Raw genomic sequence first — 22,792 nt, 5'->3', positions numbered from 1 at the left:
GTGAGAGTTGGACTGTGAAGAAAGCTGAGCACCAAAGAATTGATGCTTTTGAACTGTGGTGTTGGAGAAGACTCTTGAGAGTCCCTTGACTACAGGGAGATCCAACCAGTCCATCCTAAAGGAGATCAGTCCTGGGATTTCTTTGGAAGGACTGGTGTTGAAGCTGAAACTCCAGTAGTTTGGCCACCTCTTGCGAAGAGTCGACTCATTGGAAAAGACCCTATTGATGGGAAGGATTGGGGGCAGGAGGAGAAGAGGATGACAGAGAATGAGATGGCTGGATGGCATCACCAACTCGATGAACATGAGTTTGGATAGACTCCGGGAATTGGTGATGGACAGGGAGGCCTGGCGTGCTGCAGTTCATGGAGTTGCAAAGAGTCGGACGTGACTGAGCAACTTAACTGAACTGATTGAGGTTCTAATAATTATTTTATTTGTTCTTCAGTAGTGAAGAAATTTAAATGCCATGAAAGGAAGTCACACTAGGCAAAAGGTAGGCAGCATAACCTTTGGGCAATGATATCAACTGTGTGGATTCAAATCTGACCTCTGCCCTGACTTACTGTGTGATCATGGGCAAATTGCTACATCTGTCTGTGCCTCAGCTATAAAAGTAGCTACCTCAGAAGGATGTTGTGAGAATCAGACAAGTTAACAGATGTCAAGTATTAATATAGTTCCTGGTGCATAGTAAATAGTAAGTGTTAGCTATTAATATTAATTTCAAATATGGGAATTTTTTCCTAATAGGTCCTTGGCAAGATTATCAACATGAAGTTAAAGTTGTTCATGAACTGCAGGAGTAAACTTTCAGAAGCCCCTTTAAAGAGGTTGGTCTACATGAACATAATTTCCTTTTGAAAAATTTGCACATGCTACAAGGGGAAAAATACTTAATTACTGTACCTGTTTTTTCTTCACCAAATGCTTAGTTGACATAGATCAGAGATAGTTTATTGATATAAAATTAAGGTAACCTAACCAGTAAAATTCACCCAATGTAATTGCAGAATTTACATGAATTATGTTCATTTGTGGGTATATTTAAAAATTTGATTTAGAAGTACCTATTTAGAAATATACAGTGGGTTGCAACAACATGGATATGCTTTGAGATTATCATACTAGATGAAGTAAGTCAAAAGACAAATACCGTATGATATCACTTATATGTAGAATCTAAAATATGACACAAATGAAGGTATAGGTTACATTTATTACCGTACTAAGATTTTTGTCCTCGTAATTCATTCAGTTTTCATACTTCTTATTTTTCTTTTGTATTTCAGATTTTATAATGTGTTTCTAAATTTCATTTTACCCACTAATTGAGAGGTCTTTCCATGAGTACAGAGTTTTTACTCACACAAGTAGGAATCCTCTCCACAAAGTCTCTGTAGAGCTTTGGGATATATGATAAAGAGTGAGAATATTAAACATAATCTAGCACAATTTGTTAGAAGGGAAAGAACTTGACTTCTCTAAAGTGAAATAGCACCTAATATACCAGATAGATGCTGCAAGTGGTTAATAACAGTGCACAAGACAAAAACTGTTAAATTTGTTTTAACCTATGAGTTCAACAGAATCTTATATACTTAGTAGCATATATTAAGGAAACTAGTTGACACATTAATTCTGTTGACCAAAAACAAATAGATTGCTAGATATTTCTCCAGAAAAGATGGGTTTATTTAGGATCAGCAGAGAATTGCAATTCATGGTCAGCAACCACGGAGTGCCATGTACAAATCTCTACACAAGGCAGAGGAAGAAGAACTCTTAAAGAGGAAAGGAAGTCGGCATAGGGGGTTCTGTAGTAAACAGCCCATGACTTCTCATGTCTGAGTCCTTGCCAGGGAAGAAGAGAAGTCTTTCTTCTTCCTGTTGGGCTATGTTATCATCAGAGGCTGTGAGTACTCCCCAGTGTAGTCTCCTGACTGTATTTGAGGTTTCTGTTTATTAACTTTTTTTAAAATATAATTCATAGACCTTAACTTATAAAATACTGTCTTATTCTTCTCAGAGATGACAGAGGTTATGGGCAGGAATTCTCTCAGTTCCTCCTGTCTCCTGTACCTTTCCAGGCTTCCTGTGTGGTATGGGAAGAGCTGTCATCTTTCCTCTTGGTTAAGGTGATCCTGTGTTTTGCCATTTATTTCTAGATCCTTGCTTTTATCACATAGTTCCTTGTTCCATGTCTGTAACCTCTCTACTAGCCCTTTTCTTTCAGTCTCAGAAGTTATTCAATTTTAAAAAATAAACTGCTCCCTTAACTTCCTCTCCTCTGGAGCCTGCCTCTTCCTTCTCTTCTCCATTCTTGGTCATGTCAGGTTCTCTTAAGTGTGGCCAACCCCCCTCTTCATCTCTCATTCACTTGTACCTCCCCCTGAAGTTAGTCTTTATCCTCTTTGCCACTGAATTATTTTTACTAATTCACAAATTGCTGCTTGCAAAGTCCATAGGATACTTCTTAATGACATTTCTGCTGCCTCTGATAGTACCCGGTACTTGGTTTGGACTGTGTTCTCTTCACCGTCTCCTCTTACTCTCTCTGTTTTGACTCTGCCTCTGGGGATTCACACCCTACCTAGATTCTCCTTGAGTGCAGGTTGTATGTGATGATTTGCTTCTCATGAATAGGATATGGCAAAAGTGAGGGAATGTCTCTTCTGCAATTAGGTTATAAGAGGCTGTACTTCTGTCTTGCTGGCATTCTCACTCTCCTGCTCTTGTGTGCTTCGCTAAGCTTGCTGGAAATGCTCTTGTGCTAAGGACTGAGTGCAGTCTCCAGCCAAGGACTAGTGAGGAGCTGCAGGAACCTGGGGGTGGGTTCCTCCCCATGGAGTCTTGAGATAACCACGGCACAGCTGACACCTTGATTGTTGTCCCAAAATAGTGAAAGTCACTGTTCTTAGTAATATAACTATTTCTTACTATGTAAGACACTGGAAGGTAGGGTTAAAATACACTAATAATTGCTGATACTTCTGAAGGTTCTGTTAATAAGCAGCTGCTTTGAACTCACTCCTGTTTGTTTTTAATTGCACTTTTAAAATTAGTACCAGAACTTTAGCTTAAATTTTACTTGCTTTCTGCTTATCATTTCTCTTAATATTATTAATAGTGCTGAGAGCGAATAAAATCACTAAAAATAGACCATGGTCACATTTGAAGAAGGATCAGTGAGTGAATTCAGATCATAAATTCCTGGAACCTGCATAAGTCAGTGTATGTTAAAGGGATTCATGTTCATTAAGAAATAATTAACAAGGGTATATAATATACACAATCTTATAATAGATAATAGTATAAACAATAATAATGATTGTCTATCACTTACATAAGCATTAACTTCAGTATAGTGTGTTTTTAGTCTTTTTAAGATTTTCTGGTTATGTTTTTAAGCCATTTGTGATTTTAAAATATTTTAGAAGAAATCTCAGTTTTGATCACAGTATATATTTTATGTTTTCTGCCAACAGCTTTTACCGTTTTGTTCTGGAACCGGAACTGACGTTAGCTAATGATATTACTGGACCAGTGGCAAAATTCTTGGATATCCCTGAATCACCCCTTCTAACCCTCAATATGATCACTCCTGAAGGCTGGTTGGTTGAAATAGTACACAGCAACTGTGACCTTGATAATATTCATTTAAAAGATGTAAGTTATAAAGTTATATAAAGAAAGACAAAATGCTGTAGGGATTATGGATACAGGTTAATGAAGTATATGAAGTTCATCACTAGAGTAGTAATAATTGAACAACTGGCTAAGAACCCAGCTAAAGTTGTTGGAACAAGTACTGTTTTCAAGAAACTACTTATTTCTTGTTCTTAAAAACAGTAAACTGGACTCAGCGAGCACCCATCTGTGCTCACATCTTTTATGATTGTGCGTATATGAGGATGGTGGAGTCGAGCCAGTATTACAGGAATGAAAGAAAATTAATCATAAGCTTTAGTGTTCAAGAATTTCACTCAACTGGTAGGTTCACTTAGCTAAAAGGAAGACTTGAGACTGCCCCTGAAAATGCTTTGGCTAATAATAAAATAATCATGTGCATTTATTACAGAATTTACATTATGATAATTACTAACCCTCAAACAATGACATATGTCCTCCTAGATTGAGAAAGCTGTCACAGCAGAATATGAACTAGAATATCTACTACTCGAAGGACATTGCTTTGACTTAACGACAGACCAACCTCCTCGGGGTCTGCAGTTTACGCTGGGCACAAAAAATAAACCTGTTGTAGTAGATACAGTAGTGATGGCCAATCTCGTAAGTACATACATACTCAATTAGAAGTTTTGATGAAATCCTCTAAGTTTTCCTAATAATAAGATAAAATAATTTTTATCCTGCCATTGTTGTATGGAGAAGGTGATGGCAGCCCACTCCAGTACTCTTGCCTGGAGAACCCCAGGGACGGGGGAGCCTGGTGGGCTGCCATTTATGGGGTCGCACAGAGTTGGACATGACTGAGGCGACTTAGTAGCAGCAGCAGCAGCTGTTGTTGTATAGCTCCCAGGGGAAAAAATCCTTCAATATGATAATTAAAAATGAAGGGGTCGTACATTCAGAATATGCTTTTATAGGTTATTACAAAATCTTATTTCTTGGAATTCATTTATGGAAATTATTCCACAGTTAATGGAATACTGTTGGAATATTCATGAATAATATTTCTTGAACAGTTGGATGTTGTTTTCGTTCATGTAACTGTGATCATATTTTTCTCATCTTAAAAGGGATATTTTCAATTAAAAGCAAACCCAGGTGCTTGGATACTGAAATTACGCCAAGGAAGATCTGAAGATATTTATCAAATAGTTGGGTGAGTTATATAAACAACTTTAAAATTTTTATATATAAAAAAGTTTTTAGTGTGACATAACAAAGATCATCCAACTCGATGGACATGAGTTTGGGTGAATTCCGGGAGTTGGTGATGGACAGGGAGGCCTGGCATGCTGCAATTCATGGGGTCACAAAGAGTCGGACATGACTGAGCGTCTGAACTGAACTGAACAAAGATCATCAAAACAGCTAAAACATTCACAAATACCATTATTATAAAACAAAAACTACTTATAAAACTAACATTTATTCTTATTGTTTTATTTCAAATATACAAAAGGTATGCCTAATATACATCTTGTATACATCTTGTTCTTTACTCCATCTCCTTTACTTATTATTTTCTATAGAATTTTCCATGTTAACACTGTAAACATATTTATTGTTTAATGATTATGTAATATGTATGTCTTATCTAGAAAAGCCATTATCTATAAATTATGTTCAGTTTTTCATTTTTATAGATAAGAATTGGTGTCTCAGTAAATTTCCTATTCATCAATGAACCTAGTACAAAGCAGATATATTTTTTTTTACAAGGAACCAGTAGTAAATATTTACTGTTTGAAGGCACATAACAATTTTTGCCAATATTGTTTTTTTCAACAACCATTTTAAAATGTAAAAACCATTTTTGGTGCAGGGGCCATACAAAACTCACCGACCAACTTGATTTTGCTCACCAGCTATAGTTTGCCAACACCTGTTGTTGTTCAGTCACTAAGTTGTGTCCAACTCTTTGCAGCCTCATGGACTGCAGCACGCCAGGCTCCTCTGTCCTCCACTATATCCCAGAATTTGCTCAAATTCATGTCCTTGAGTTAGTGACGCTAGCTTGCCATCTCACCCTCTGCTGTCCCCTTCTCCTTTTGCCTTTACTCTTTCCCAACATTAGGGTTTTTTCTAATGAGTCGGCTCTTTGCATCAGGTGGCCAAAGTATGGGAGTTTCAGCTCCAGTGTCAGTCCTTGCATTGAATATTCAGGGTTGATTTCCTTTAGGACTGACTGGTTGGATCTCCTTGCAGTGCAAGGGACTCTCAAGAGTCTTCTCCAACACCACAGTTCAGAAGCATCAATTCTTCAGCGCTCAGCTTTCTTTATGGTCCAACTCTCACATCTGTACTTGACTGCTGTAAAAACTGTAGCTTTGACTATACAGATCTTTGTTGGCAAAGAGATGTCTCTGCTTTTTAATTCACTGTCTAGGTTTGTCATAGCTTTCGTTCCAAGGAGCAAGCATCTTTTAATTTCATGGCTGCAGTCACCACCTGCAGTGATTTTGAAGCCCAAGAAAACAAAACCTGCCATTGTTTCCACTTTTTCTCCTTTTGTTTGCCATGAAGTGATGGGACTGTCTCAGGTGACCCTCCTGGGAATGGCTCATAGCTTCATTGAGTTATGCAAGCCCCATCTCCACAACAACGTTCTAATCCATGAAAGGGTTGCCAACACCTAGTAAACTTTTTTATACCTCTTAATATCTGTAGGAGGAGGTTTAGTTGCTAAGTCGTATCCGACTCTTGTGACCCCATGGACTGTAGCTCGCCAGGCTCCTCTGTCCATGGGATTCTCCGGGTAAGAATACTGGAGTGGGTTGCCATTTCCTTCTCCAGGCTTAATGTCTTTAATTTTTCATTTATTTCAGCAAGTATTCATTGAGCACCTATTATTATAATAGGCAGTGTGCTCAACACGGATAATATAGGAGTAGGGGTTATTGTGCCTTTTTTCCATTGTTTTTCCCCTTTTCCTTATACTGCCTAGAACGTGGTGTCATTCAGCAAACATGCTTAATAATTTAAGTACACAAAGCTGAGAATGCTCAATTCTTTTTTAGTGCTTTTTTTTTTATTGAATGGAAAGATTCTTTAAATTCTTGAGTGCTTTACAATTTTCAGAAGTTTCACACACATAATTTCATGTAATTCCATAATAACACTTTTTTCCCTATTCCTCTAGTGTTCTTCCCTTCTTCCCTCGCCCTACTGGTAACCACTGCTTTGTTCTCTGTGTCAGTCAGTCTGCTGCTTTTTTTGTTTTATTCCCTAGTTTGTTGTATTTTTTAGATGTCTCAAATAAGTGATATCATTCAGTATTTGTCTTTTTCTGTCTGACTTATCTCACTTAACATAATGCCCTCCAAGTCCATTTGTGTTGCTGCAAATGCATTTTTCATTCTTTTTTAATGATTAAATGGCTGCACAGACACACACAGCCCACCCCCACTCCCATGGCTTCTTTATCTGTTCATCTGTTGAGGGATATCTGGGTTGTTTCCATATCTTGGCAATTATAAGTAATATTGCTATGAACAATGGGGTGAACATCTGCCTTTTCAAATTAGTGTTTTTGTTTCTTTCAGGTATATACCCAGGACTGAAATTGCTGGGTCATATGGTAGTTCTATTTTTAGTTTTTTGAGAAATCTCCATACTGTTGTCCATAGTGACTGTACCAGTTTACAATCCCACCGACAGCGTAAGAAAGTTCCCTTTTCTCCACATCCTTGCCAACATTTGTTACTTGTGTTCTTTTTTGTGTGATAGCCATTCTGACAGGAGTGAGGTGATAGCTCACTGGGGCTTTGACTATTTCTACTTCATAAGAATGCTCAAACTACCGCACAGTTGCACTCATCTCACACACTAGTAAAGTAATGCTCAAAATTCTCTAAGCCAGGCTTTAGCAATACGTGAACCGCGAACTCCCTGATGTTCAAGCTGGTTTTAGAAAAGGCAGAGGAACCAGAGATCAAATTGCCAACATCCGCTGGATCATGGAAAAAGCAAGAGAGTTCCAGAAAAACATCTATTTCTGCTTTATTGACTATGCCAAACCCTTTGACTGTGTGGATCACAATAAACTGTGGAAAATTCTGAAAGAGATGGGAATACCAGAACACCTAACCTGCCTCTTGAGAAATCTGTATGCAGGCCAGGAAGCGACAGTTAAAACTGGACATGGAACAATAGACTGGTTCCAAATAGGAAAAGGAGTACGTCAAGGCTGTATACTGTCACCCTGCTTATTTAACTTCTATGCAGAGTATATCATGAGAAACCCTGGGTTGGAAGAAACACAAGCTGGAATCAAGATTGCCGGGAGAAATATCAATCACCTCAGATATGCAGATGACACCACCCTTATGGCAGAAAGTGAAGAAGAACTAAAAAGCCTCTTGATGAAAGTGAAAGAGGAGAGTGAAAAAGTTGGCTTAAAGCTCAACATTCAGAAAACGAAGATCATGGCATCCAGTCCCATCACTGCATGGGAAATAGATGGAGAAACAGTGGAAACAGTGTCAGATTTTATTTTTGGGGGGCTCCAAAATCACTGCAGATGGTAACTGCAGCCATGAAATTAAAAGACGCTTACTCCTTGGAAGAAAAGTTATGACCAACTAGATAGCATATTCAAAAGCAGAGACATTACTTTGCCGACTAAGGTCCATCTAGTCAAGGCTATGGTTTTTCCATTGGTCATGTATGGATGTGAGAGTTGGACTGTGAAGAAGGCTGAGCGCCGAAGAATTGATGATGCTTTTGAACTGTGGTGTTGGAGAAGACTCTTGAGAGTCCCTTGGACTGCAAGGAGGTCCAACCAGTCCATTCTGAAGGAGATCAACCCTGGGATTTCTTTGGAAGGAATGATGCTAAAGCTGAAGCTCCAGTACTTTGGCCACCTCATGCAAAGAGTTGACTCATTGGAAAAGACTCTGATGCTGGGAGGGATTGGGGGCAAGAGGAGAAGGGAACGACCGAGGATGAGATGGGTGGATGGCATCACTGACTCGATGGACATGAGTCTGAGTGAACTCTGGGAGTTGGTGATGGACAGGGAGGCCTGGCGTGCTGCGATTCATGGGGTCACAAAGAGTCGGACACGACTGAGCGACTGAACTGAACTGAACTGAAGTTGGAAAACTTTTTTTTTTTCCTAGTGATTATAATCCTGGGCAGGGCTGTGCCTCCTACTGTGGTTTGGGCACCTCATCAGAGGAACTGGGAGTAAGAGTCAAAGGCATATGATAGTCAGCGTAGCCCTAGAATCCCCAGGTTTTCATTTTAGAAAAATTTTCAAGCATGTGTTATAAATCTGACTGAATGCAAAGTATCTACTAATTTGACATCTGTTGTTTTCCCTCTGTGAAAAAATTCAGTTTTATTGTAAATGTTTTTTACAGTAGCATTTTTCAGTTCATAGTGAAAATACTATAAAAATTTTTTGAGCAAAGTTGTCATATTTGATTGACTTACGCAGTGTTGAAAACTGACAGTGAAATGCATAATGTGTAATATAAAATAGCTTCAAGTGATGCAGATGGACATGAGAGACTTATTTTCAGTCTTATAAGTTTAACAATGTGCTTCAAATTTTGGTATTTGAAAATGACTAATAGATACTGTAAAATAGTTGTGTGCAATTCCTTTTGTTACGCTTTATAAACAACTGAAAGTCTAGAAAATATTTCATATTTTAATTATCATTGTAATATGTTAAAGATTACTTTTGTGATAATCTTAATATACAGTATTAAAGATAAGCTATAATCTACTTTTCTGAGTTAGGCGATATCAAATTTAGTGAGTTATTTGTGTATATTCTTATTTATATTAAGTTAAAATTGGGTAATTTTGAAAATTATAGTGTATTGCAGCATACCTTAATTGACTATACAAACAGTAAATATTACATATGCACCAATAAGATTATACTTATGATTATTTCAGAATGAATTTATTCTGTGATTTATATGATTATAATTGTATGTCTTTTCTTAAACTGGGCATAAACATTTACATGTTTTTGTGCTTCTAGGCATGAAGGAACTGACTCTCCACCAGACCTAGGAGATGTCGTCGTCGTCTTAAACAGCTTCAAAAGCAAAATACTGGAAGTACAAGTGTGTGAGGCCAAAACACTTCATAGACTTTGTTCATAATATTAAGAATTATCTTTTTTGTTCTCAATTAATTTTTATTTTACAAATAATTTCACAGTTTTACTACCTAAAATGTCATATTGAAACTCTGGCAATGGAAGGAGGAAGGAATTAAATCATGAAGGGAAAGCAGCACACTTAAACATAGAAGAAAAGAACTTTTTTAAGTTATGATGTATCTACTATATTTGCAGCCAAATAATGTTATCAGCTGTGCTTCACTGGTGGCTTAGCAGTAAAGAATCTGCCTGAGATGCAGGAGACATGGGTTCAATCCTTGTGTCAGGAAGATCTCCTGAAGAAGGGCACGGCAACCCACTCCAGTATTCTTTCCTGTTGTATCCCACAGACAGAGGAGCCTGGCGGGCTACAGCCCATGGGGTCACAAAGAGTCAGATATAACTGAAGCGAGTGAGCATGATATTATAAATTAGGCTTTGGAGATGAGATTAGGAATACATGTTGAAAAGCTATCCGTTTCAACAGGAAAAACAAAGTGATTTTTCTTTCCTTTACAGAAACAAAAACCAGCAAAATTTTTAATGATGGCAGCATTAATTCTTTGGGATGAACCCACCTACTTAATACTTGAAATCAGTAAAAAACAAAAAATTGTTGGGTGAAATATTTATTAACATTTTAAAAGCAATGAGCTGACAGTAATGATAACAAGGAAATACAAAACCAAAATTAAACAGAAAATGAGAGCCTAGTGAAATGAGCAAGCACAGAAGCTTCTTATAACCCAAGAAAGCTGCTGTTGCCCTCGAACATTTGTCCATTCTGGTTCACTTGAACTATCGCTGTGATTTAATTTGCAAGGTGATGGGAACAGAAATTGAAACCCTTGACCCTTACAAAGTGGGTAATCTATTAGAAGATGCTCTATGCTATAAGCTGGCTATAGCTTCAGGGGAAGGATGAACCATAGTAAAGCATGCCACACAGTCTTTTAGCCAAAATTAATAGCATCTAAATAATGGCGAAGGACGGGGAAGCCTGGCACACTGCAGCCCATGGGGTTACAAAGAGTCAGATATGACTTAGTAACAACAATTGTTTGAATAACTACAACAAAGCAATCAAGGGAACACTGAACCTTGAATTTGTACTAAAATGGTTCCAGATAGATAAGGTTTTACAGGCATCTGACAGAAATATCCATATATCTCTGGAATAAGACTACTATATCCAAATATACAAAACCAGCAGAAACAGTGAGTAACAGAAAGCAGATATACAAATGCTCCGTATGTCAGTGTTATTGACAGAGACTCTGAAACAACTATGCCTACAGTGTTTAAAGAAATAAAAGACAAGCTTGAAAACAATTGCAGGGAATAAAAAACTATAAAAAGTGCATATCTGATTTTTTTAAAGTAGAACTTCTAAAACTGAGCAATTCAATGACAAGAGAATTCAGTTTTTAGCTTTAACAGGCCTCAAGAGATAGTGAGTTGGAAGACAGACCAAAAGAAGTATCCCATATGCAACAGAGATATGGAAAAAGAGGAATATACAACAGAGAGTATATAAAAGGCATAGAGAATAGAGTGCGAAATCTAAGACACCAGGGTTACATTTAAACCTGGCTCTGCCACTCACTCGCTGGACCGATTGCTTAAACTCTTTCTATCTCATTTTTCTTATCTATAATACAGAGTTAATAATGGAATCCTTATATGTCTGCCATAAGGGTAAGGTAGTTAAGCTTTACAGAATACTTTTGAATATTAAAAAAATCCATTTAAGTGGAGTTCAAGAAGGTGATGAAAGACAGAATGAGGTACAGGTATTATTTGAAGCATAATAGTAGGCAACCAGAACCCTTAACTTATATACTGCATAGATCTTAAACTACCAAATTAATCAAAATTTGGCTTGCATCCCACATAATAACCTGTTCTTTATCACCTCTGCTCTTTATCCTTGATCAGTGTATTCATGTTGTTTACACTCACCTTTGATACTGTTTTTCCTATATTGACCTTGGCTTCTTTTCTCAGGAGCAGGAACTTACATTCTGGCCTTGATACATTTCCTACTAATCATTTCAGATGAAAACCCCATAAACTCAGAGCAGCTGCTTAAGTTACAAAGTTAACCCGAGCCCTTTAAGACCAGCATTCCAGCTAGTACTATCCTAGCCCTACAAACAGGAAAGGAAAATATTATTTCTGCTGGGAGACTTGAGGTGTTTTAAATTTGAGGAATTTTGACCATTGAAAATTATTAAGTTTTCTTTTTGATGAGCTGGATTTTTTCACTCTCCATATTGCCTCTAATTTTACCTATTCTTGACTGGTATAGAGCAGGTCTGACTCTTTCACCAAAGTCATCAAATCTTTGTTGATGGTGATAGTCATGCCATGCCTGAAGCATACGTTCTACAGCCTAACTATACCTAGGTCCTTCACTTGTTTTTTAATAACAGTTCTATCTGTTCACCTTCCGTGTTTCCAAATTACACAAAAGGATGGGGAAAAGGGAAGAGAAAAGATAAGCAACATAAAGGGTCAGCGCATGAATTCCAGTAGCTCACCAGTAGGAATTCCAGGAAGGAAGGACAGAAAATGGAGGTGGGAAAGTATCACACAGGTAAAGAGAGGCAAACACATTCGCATCAAGGGCTCCACAAATCAGAATGAATGAGAAATGGCCCACACGAGAGCCTAGAAACTACCAAAGAGAAAAGACGAGTCACTTCAATGACCTTAGAATGACTCTAACAGTAGCATCCGATGTTTTATTTTTCAAGACAACAAAACAAAGACTTCAGTGTTTTGAGGAGAATTATTTTGAACCTGGGATTCTTTAGTCAAATATTCTCTGAAGGGTGAAGATTTAGAAAAATTACCTTTCACACCTGTTCTTGAAGGTGTTTGCCATCACTAAGAGAATAAAGAACAAGAAAGGAAAATGGGTATTTCAAGAAATGATGAAATTAATGTAAAAACCAATGCAAAGAATGCTTGAAAGAGGCAGTTCATTGTTAAGCCCCAAGAAAAATGTCTTCAAGAAGATAGGAATTCCAGACAATGAATAATAAACTGGAAAATATTAAGTATATGATAAAGAAGAAATATCTTTCCACAAGAAAAATACAATAAAATTCCAAGAAAAAAATATTTATCTACTGATGTGAGAAAGCAGAATCCGTGTGAGCCAAGAAGAGTATGGTGGTCATACCATTGTAACTGGAAGAAATGTAGTAACCTTTGAGACTCAGTTGAGCAGTATTTACAGTGTCACAATATGTACTTTTTATTGATTTTTCAAGTTGTAGAATAAACAATGCAAAAGATAGTTATATTGACCAAGGTAAATGTAAATTTTATCCATATTTACAATGCTAAAGTAAAGGTTTAGCTAATGTAAGTTGAGACAAAGGGAAAAGGTAGAGATGCTAGTATCCATATCATAGGATATGTGCAAGAGAAAGTATTGAATTTGTTGGAATAAAAAATATAGATTTAAGGATTACCTAAAGTTACAAAAATACTCAGTAGAAAAACTAGTGATAAAGATAGTATTACTAGAACCTCCAGACAAAGAGGGGAAGGGAAGAGTGATACAAGTAAGCTACTTGTCTTTTTGTTACAAAGAATGAATAGTGTCTAAACTCTGTGAATCAGATAGACAGTAGATGACATCTGCAGTTGATAAATCAGTAAGTACAAGTGTAAGCACATTATTGAGCAGTGTGGAGGTTATTACAGAAGAACTGAAAACAAGAGACTGAACTGATGGTTGAAACCAGACTGTGTAAAGTACTAAGATCTTTTTTGGCTTCATTTACTGTAGCTATTTAGGGCTTCCCTGGTGGCTCAGTTGATAAAGAATCTACCTGCAATGAAGGAAACCCAGGATCGGTCCCTGGGTGGGGAAGATCCCATGGACAGAAGAGCCTGGTGGATTACTGTCCAAGGAGTCACAAAGACAGACATGACTTAGTGACTAAACCACATCTTAGATTTACAAGGGTCACCTGCCCAAGATATTTCTATCCATGCAGCATAATATTTAAATCTATAAAATTCTAAAGTTTTTCTTTACCATGCTACCTAGGTATAAAATTCTAAAGTTTTTCTTTACCATGCTATCTAGGTACGGAAAAAGCCAGATAAAATCAAGGAAGATATCCTTTCCGATAAAGGTGAAAAGAAGAGAGGAATGTGGGATTCCATTAAAAGGTAGTTGCTAATGGATGTTTTAACGTATAACTATAGACCCATCAAGAGTCTAGTGTGTGGAAGTCCTCCACATGGTAAACATTTAAGTTAAGCACAGATCTTCTCTAGAAAGGATAAGACAAATATATAAATGTTACTGATACAGGGTAGGAAACGAGCTGTGAGACAGATCAACATAAAGAGCTATTCAAACCAGAGGAGAGAAGGAAAGACTGTGGAGGAGTGCATGGCTAAGATACATTCTAAAGGATGGATAGAGAGAGAAGGTACCTGGTTACCTGAAGTCAGAAAGATTGGGTATGTTTCTCACAGAGCAGGAAGTAGCCCAGGTTAGCTGAGATGTTAAATATTACGGGAAATATTGTTAGGTTGGGACCTGTATTAATCAAAAAAGGAATGTATTGGCTCACACATCTAAAGAGTTCAGGAGCAGAGCTGACTTTAAGCATTCAGGTGATGTGGCCCAGAAACTCTTTCTCCAACACATAGTTCTGTTATCTCTGCTGCCTTCACTTTCAGACAAATGTTTAAAAGAAAGAGCTTGCCCAGTTTAGGCCTCTTTTTCTGTAAGTTGACTTCTTATTTGATGAGAAGAATCATGTTACTGTCCCAGTATGCTGTTGAACTGGTTCCTGATCGAGAAAGTCTCAAACTCACTCCTTTTGAAATGAGTTCTTTGTAGACTTGTTTAGAATCTGGGCATTTTAAAGAGTATCTGTTCATGAGCTTCCATTGAAACCAGAAGGTAGAGACAGAAAGGAATAAAGATATTGTTAAACTATGGCTTAGCCACTTACTGTGCAGAAGGGATACCAAAACAAAGCGCTGCTTTGTTGGAGAGAAGATAAGTCTTGGGGGATGGTGACTCTTCCAGATACATAAATGTATGTTAGAGTGCTTTCACTTTTATATCTTAGTTTTAATCCTAACTTCAAGTGATTTTCTTCTTCCCCCTCCCTGAATCAACTGTATTTTTCTTAGTTGGGGGTTTACAGTGAGAAAAGATTTCAAAAATACCTGTCATAACAAAAGCCTCAATACATTGCATGTGGCCATGGCATGCTGCAACTCATTCTGTGCTCTTAAGATAACTTTTGTAACTAACAAAAGATTCAAAAGTATTATCTCATTAACCTGCAATATAATTGCATTCTGTGTTGTCCATTTTTTAAAAATCATAAAATTTCAAGTTATATTGTCACATTTAAATATAAATCATAATTTTTAGGGTAAGTTCTTATTTACAGTGTACTAACCATTCATTTTGAAAAGCATTCCCGTCTTTTATCTCTTATTGAATTCAGTACTTTATTTAGGTATGTAAAGTGTGCAGATGTGTATTAAGAAACTAATGATTAGTAGTTTTTTTTTTATTCCAAGTTTCACAAGGAGCCTGCATAAACAAGAAGATAATAAGGAAAAAGATGTTCTAAACATTTTTTCAGTTGCTTCTGGCCATTTATATGAACGCTTTTTAAGGTAGGTACTTTTTTAATCTAATGTTTTGGAAAGGAATACACTTACATGGTCTGAAAACAATTTTTAAAGTTTAAAAGAATGAAAGAAATTACAGTGAAAAAAATCTCCCACTTCTGTTCCCTTGATCCCCAATTCACTTTCTCACAGGAAACCAATGTTATTATTTTCATACCTGCCAAAGATACGCAGATGACACCACTCTTATGGCAGAAAGTGAAGAGGAACTAAAAAGCCTCTTGATGAAAGTGAAAGCGGAGAGTGAAAAAGTTGGCTTAAAGCTCAACATTCAGAAAACGAAGATCATGGCATCCAGTCCCATCACTTCATGAGAAATAGATGTGGAAACAGTGTCAGACTGTATTTTAGGGGGCTCCAAAATCACTGCAGATGGTGACTGCAGCCATGAAATTAAAAGATGCTTACTCCTTGGAAGGAAAGTTATGACCAACCTAGATAGCATATTCAAAAGCAGAGACATTACTTTACCAACAAAGGTCCGTCTAGTCAAGGCTATGGTTTTTCCAGTGGTCATGTATGGATGTGAGAGTTGACTGTGAAGAAAGCTGAGCACCGAAGAATTGGTGCTTTTGAACTGTGGTGTTGGTGAAGACTCTTGAGAGTCCCTTGGACTGCAAGGAGGTCCAACCAGTCCATCCTAAAGGAGATCAGTCCTGGGTGTTCTTTGGAAGGACTGATGCTGAAGCTGAAACTCCAATACTTTGGCCACCTCATGCAAAGAGTTGATTCATTGGAAAAGACTCTGATGCTGGGAGGGATTGGGGGCAGGAGGAGAAGGGGATGACAGAGGATGAGATGGCTGGATGGCATCACCAACTCAATGGACATGAGTTTTGGTGAATTCCGGGAGTTGGTGATGGACAGGGGGGCCTGGTGTGTTGCGATTCATGGGATTGCTAAGAGTTGGACACGACTGAGCGACTGAACTAAACTGAACTGAAAGATATGTATAGACAAGCTCAAATGTATATTTTTTAACTCTTTTACCCAAATAACAACACAGTACATACTGCTTTGCACCTTGCTTTTTTTTTCCTACCTAAAATTATGAGAGAAGTGTTTTTTCTAAACACAGTGAAATTTTAAGTTTGATTTGAAATGTCAATATTCTTTAAGGACACATTTTGTAGTAAGATGTGAGAGGAAAAAAAGAATATATAGTAAATTTTCTGGTAAAGAAATACCTTGTTTTATAAAAAGGAGGAGGAGTCTGAGAAGAGGGAGCAATATTTATAAACTACAAAGGGCTATTTTTTTAACTGTATATATAGAAGTATCATAGAAAATGCCTCCAAAATATTTGAAGATATTTACATTTTAAGATGGTACTTTAGATACATCTGTATCTTCTCCAAGCGGAGGTCTAGAATAGCAAAACACATGGCCTTATCCAGTGAATTTATCAAGATAGGCTGTTTAGCCTTCAAGGTTTATACACCTTCTATTAATGACACAGGGCTTCCCCAGTGGCTCAGTCAGTAAAGAATCTGCCGGCAGAGCAGGAGGCATGGTTCAATCCCTGGTCAGGGAACATCCCCTAGAGGAGGGCATGGCAGCCCACCCCAGTATTCTTGCCCATGGACAGAGGAGCCTGGTGGGCTACAGTCCATAGGGTTGCAAAGAGTAGGACACAACTGAGATAATGACAGAGAGCCAAGATTAGACTTTAATTAAACTAAATAACTGTTTCAGACTTGCTTCTTTTTCTTGTCAGCTAGGACAAACAAGCAATCAATTTAGTCTATATCAGGCATACATATATTTAGATACACATACATATGTGTATATATGTATCAGGCATATATATATATACACCTATATTATATTCTTATACATTACATACTGATGAGCAGCCATAGTATTTGAAGACACTTCACTCTATGCATAATTCATAGTGAAAAACTAGTCAATATCTTTAACTATTTAAATGCCTTAAGAAAAGTAGGATGAAACCCTATTAATGTGAATTTATTAATGTGAGTTTATTGTTTTATGCAGAATTATGATGCTTTCTGTTTTACGGAACACAAAAACACCTGTGAAGTTCTGGTTTCTTAAAAATTATCTCTCACCAACATTTAAAGTAAGTACATTAATTTTTTATATAGAGTGGTTAGTATTTCAATAGTAAATTATTTATATCATTGCAACATTTATATAACATTTCTCTTTTCAGAATGTATCTTTTGAATGTATATTTACTCAAATTATATAATCAATTAAAACTTGGTATTCAATATTTTTATCTGGCTTAAAAATATTGTGCAGCTTTTATTTAAAGCAGTGATTAAAAGGACAACAGGAGATGGTTTATTTTAAAGTAAACTCAACATTAGGATTAGTGGATTTTCATGATAAAAGTTGGCAATGAAAAATATGTGCAGATTGTTAATTTTAAAAATTAGATTTTTGTCGTAATTTTACAAAGAAAGGCAAGAACAGTAGTATCCAGAACATACGAAAACTGTACCACAGGAAATAGTTTGATAGAGCTGAGAAGAGTGAAGGCTCTGGAATCGCATGCAATGTGCGGTTGCTCTGGTCCTGTGGGCACTACAGTTAGTGTCTGTGGCATTTTATATTTAGAACGTCTTTTCGCTTTACTTCAGTTCAGTTCAGTCCAGGCCTCCCTTTCCATCACCAACTCCCAGAGTTCACTCAGACTCACATCCATCGAGTCAGTGATGGCATCCAGCCATCTCATCCTCGGTCGTCCCCTTCTCCTCCTGCCCGCAATCCCTCCCAGTATCAAAGTCTTTTCCAATGAGTCATCTCTTCGAATGAGGTGGCCAGAGTACTGGAGCTTCAGCTTTAGCATCATTCCTTCTAAAGAAATCCCAGGGCTGATCTCCCTCAGAATGGACTGGTTGGATCTCCTTGCAGTCCAAGGGACTCTCAAGAGTCTTCTCCAACACCACAGTTCAGAAGCATCAATTCTTCGGCACTCAGCTTTCTTCACAGTCCAACTCTCACATCCATACATGACCACAGGAAAAACCATAGCCTTGACTAGACAGACCTTAGTCGGCAAAGTAATGTCTCTGCTTTTGAATATGCTATCTAGGTTGGTCATAACTTTTCTTCCAAGGAGTAAGCATCTTTTAATTTCATGGCTGCAATCACCATCTGCAGTGATTTTGGAGCCCCCAAAAATAAAGTCTGACACTATTTCCACTGTTTCCCCATCTATTTCCCATGGAGTGATGGGACCGGATGCCATGATCTTCATTTTCTGAATGTTGAGCTTTAAGCCAACTTTTTCACTCTCCTCTTTCACTTTCATCAAGAGGCTTTTTAGTTCCTCTTCACTTTCTGCCATAAGGGTGGTGTCATCTGCATATCTGAGGTGATTGATATTTCTCCCGGCAATCTTGATTCCAGCTTGTGTTTTTTCCAACCCAGGGTTTCTCATGATGTACTCTGCATAGAAGTTAAATAAGCAGGGTGACAGTATACAGCCTTGACGTACTCCTTTTCCTATTTGGAACCAGTCTATTGTTCCATGTCCAGTTCTAACTGTTGCTTCCTGACCTGCATACAGATATTTCAAGAGGCAGGTTAGGTGGTCTGGTATTCCCATCTCTTTCAGAATTTTCCACAGTTTATTGTGATCCACACAGTCAAAGGCTTTGGCATAATCAGTAAAGCAGAAATAGATGTTTTTCTGGAACTCTCTCGCATTTTCAATGATCCAGCAGATGTTGGCAATTTGATCTCTGGTTCCTCTGCCTTTTCTAAAACCAGCTTGAACGTCAGGGAGTTCACGGCTCACGTATTCCTGAAGCCTGGCTTGGAGAATTTTGAGCATTACTTTACTAGCATGTGAGATTAGTGCATTTGTGTGGTAGTTTGAGCATTCTTTGGCATTGCCTTTCTTTGGGATTTGAATGAAAACTGACCTTTTCCAGTCCTGTGGCCACTGCTGAGTTTTCCAAATTTGCTGGCATATTAAGTGCAGCACTTTCACAGCATCATCTTTCAGGATTTGAAATAGCTCAACTGGAATGCCATCACCTCCACCAGCTTTGTTCATAGTGATGCTTTCTAAGGCCCACTTGACTTCACATTCCAGGATGTCTGGCTCTAAATGAGTGATCACACCATCGTGATTATCTGGGTCGTGAAGATCTTTTGTGTACAATTCTTCTGTGTATTCTTGCCACCTCTTCTTAATATCTTCTGATTCTGTTAGGCCCCTACCATTTCTGTCCTTTATCAAGCCCATCTTTGCATGAAATGTTCCCTTGGTATCTCTAATTTTCTTGAAGAGATCTCTAGTCTTTCCCATTCTGTTGTTTTCCTCTATTTCTTTGCATTGATTGCTGAAGAAGGCTTTCTTATTTCTTCTTGCTATTCTTTGGAATTCTGCATTCAGATGCTTATATCTTTCCTTTTCTCCTTTGCTTTTCACCTCTCTTCCTTTCACAGCTATTTCTAAGGCCTCCCCAGACAGCCATTTTGCTTTTTTGCATTTCTTTTCCATGGGGATGGTCTTGATCCCTGTCTCCTGTACAATGTCACGAACCTCATTCCATAGTTCATCAGGCACTCTATCTATCAGATCTAGGCCCTTAAATCTATTTCTCACTTCCACTGTATCATCATAAGGGATTTGATTGAGGTCATACCTGAATGGTCTAGCAGTTTTCCCTACTTTCTTCAATTTGAGTCTGAATTTGATAATAAGGAGTTCATGATCTGAGCCACAGTCAGCTCCTGGTCTTGTTTTTGTTGATATATAGAGCTTCTCCATCTTTGGCTGCAAAGAATATAATCTATCTGATTTTGGTGTTGACCATCTGGTGATGTCCATGTGTAGAGTCTTCTCTTGTGTTGTTGGAAGAGGGTGTTTGCTATGACCAGTGCATTTTCTTGGCAAAACTCTATTAGTCTTTGCCCTGCTTCATTCCGCGTTCCAAGGCCAAATTTGCCTGTTACTCCGGGTGTTTCTTGACTTCCTACTTTTGCATTCCAGTCCCCTATAATGAAAAGGACATCTTTTTTGCCCTGTTTCTTCCTATTAATCAGATTCCTGGCAAGGTCTGTTTCAACGGTAGTTAAAAGAGTTCTCTTTCTAGACCCAAACCAGTGGTGAAAGCAGAAATAAAAACAGCCAACCATGCTTTTTTTCCTTGGTATTGCCAGGTACATTTCTGAGTACTTTACCTCCATTATTCAGTTGCTCTGCATAAGGTGCTATTCCCGGAAAAACGAAGACTCAGAAGTTACACAGCTGACTTGCACAATTGGGACGTATCCAGGACCACCCCTAAGTTCAAGAACCCAGTAGGTCTCACAGAACTCAGAAAAGCAGTTACACTCAGAGTTACATAGTTCTTTACAGCAAAAAGATGCAGATTAAAATCAGCAAAGCAAAGAGACGCGTAGGACAGAATCCAGGGGAGACCAGACCAAGCTTTCCTTTTCCTGTCCCAATGGAGTTGTGTGCACAGAGCTTGCATCTCCTAGTAGAACGCAACAGCATACATGGAGTGTTGCTAATTAAAGAAGCCCATTCAGACCTCGTGTACAGGGTTTTTATTGGGGGTTGTGTTTTTAATCCTTGAAGTAAATAGTCATAAATCTCAGATACTTATATCAAGAATATAATTTATCAGTTTACAACTCATTTTGTGTGTGTGTGTGTGTGTTTTTAACACCTTTCACATTCTTCTGTCTCTCTGGTCAACCAGCATGTGGACATGTGCATGAAGTGTTTGATTCATAGGTGTTCTAAGATCCAGAGGCTTTCTTTTCTATCATTAAGTTTTTCAGGTCAGACATTAGTAGTAAAACTAGAGGAACAGTTAATTAATTAGCCTGCCAATTAATGTAGTGTACCAATTTTTTAAATGTCTTTAGAGGGCTTCCCTGGTGGCTCAGATAGTAAAAAATCTACCTGAAACTCAGGAGACCTGGGTCCAATCCCTGGGTCAGAAAGATCCCCTGGAGAAGGGAATGGCTACCCTCTCCAGTATTCTTGCCTGGAGAATCCCATGGACAAAGAAGCCTGGCAGGCTACACATCCATGGGGCTTCAAAGAGTCAGACACAACTGAGTGACTAACACTTTTTTTTCACTTTTCATGTATACTGATATTTTTATATTTGTCAGCATCATCATATTTCTTATTAATAGATATAAGTTGTAGAAGACAACCATTTAAGACATTTTACCAATTCATTTGTAATGATTTGTAGTAAACTCTAACTTTTAAAATGTGAACATTTTTCTCTGAAACAAAAACTACTTTCTGTTCCTTAAACGTATTTGATTTGTATGTGTGTTTTAGGAAGTGATCCCACACATGGCTGAGGAGTATGGATTCCAATATGAATTAGTCCAGTATAGGTGGCCCCGGTGGCTTCATCAGCAGACAGAAAAACAGCGGATTATTTGGGGTTATAAGATTCTTTTCCTTGATGTCCTTTTCCCTCTTGCAGTGGACAAAATCATTTTTGTTGATGCTGACCAGGTAATAAGATTAACTATTGTTTTTAAGAGTACTTTAACTTTTTTACATTTCTAAGTATAGGACACACTTTATGTTGCTGCAGTTTATTGCTATCTTTGTTGCCATGCTATGTAAACATAAGACATAATTTTGATATATAAGCAAAGTATCTTTTCTAAAGATAATCTTCATTCCAGGGGAAAATCAAAAGTTTTGCCAAAAGTACCAGTTATTCTTTAAGACATGGCAATTTTTCCTCTGAGGTAGTTTGGTGTTTTTTTTTGGTACTTAAAAATAAAACAAATACTTATATAAATCATCACAGTAAAAGTAGCTATATGAATTCCTGTGGATATGAGCTGAAATTTGTTTAAAGTGAACTGCTTCTTCTTGCTGGAAAAGTGACCAATTACATACACTCACCTCTTTTTTTCCCCCTTCAGCAACATTCCTTGGCAATTACCAATAACCAAATCCCATTATTCTGACACTTTAAAAAAGCCTAATTTGGCCAAAAAAAATTATGGTCCTCAGCTTTCAACAGAAATTTTTATGATTTATACCCTTCCCTCCTTACTTGCCTTTGTAATCATTATGGTAAAAAAAATAATGATAATAAGTACTTTTAAAATACACAGAATTTTTCTTAAAGCCTTTAAAAATACACAGAATTTCTAAAACAATAATATGTAAATATAAGTGTTATTTAAGTTAAATGCACAAGTCAGTATATTATTTAGTACTAAAGTATATTTTCAAATCCTATTTTATAATATACTTCTATATTATATCTATGTATTCTAAATTCTGTTATCTTTGTATTGTTTTCCAAA

At 37.4% G+C, this 22,792-nt stretch overlaps 1 protein-coding gene across 1 annotated transcript in view; it reads left to right on the top strand.

Moving 5' to 3' along the window:
- UGGT2 (UDP-glucose glycoprotein glucosyltransferase 2) overlaps positions 1 to 22,792 on the top strand; it is a 137,580-nt gene that overhangs the window by 101,565 nt on the left and 13,223 nt on the right. Inside the window, exons 26-34 of the mRNA XM_040267273.1 lie at positions 754 to 833; positions 3,489 to 3,669; positions 4,135 to 4,293; positions 4,764 to 4,849; positions 9,692 to 9,776; positions 13,923 to 14,008; positions 15,389 to 15,487; positions 17,504 to 17,588; positions 21,798 to 22,008. Of these exons, the coding sequence (XP_040123207.1) occupies positions 754 to 833; positions 3,489 to 3,669; positions 4,135 to 4,293; positions 4,764 to 4,849; positions 9,692 to 9,776; positions 13,923 to 14,008; positions 15,389 to 15,487; positions 17,504 to 17,588; positions 21,798 to 22,008 (1,072 nt within the window). The remainder of the gene's footprint in view (positions 1 to 753; positions 834 to 3,488; positions 3,670 to 4,134; positions 4,294 to 4,763; positions 4,850 to 9,691; positions 9,777 to 13,922; positions 14,009 to 15,388; positions 15,488 to 17,503; positions 17,589 to 21,797; positions 22,009 to 22,792) is intronic.

Source organism: Oryx dammah, unplaced genomic scaffold (genome assembly GCF_014754425.2).
Source record: "Oryx dammah isolate SB20612 unplaced genomic scaffold, SCBI_Odam_1.1 HiC_scaffold_24, whole genome shotgun sequence".
Classification (NCBI taxonomy): Eukaryota; Metazoa; Chordata; class Mammalia; order Artiodactyla; family Bovidae; genus Oryx; species Oryx dammah.
This window is presented reverse-complemented; position numbering and strand designations above follow the sequence as displayed.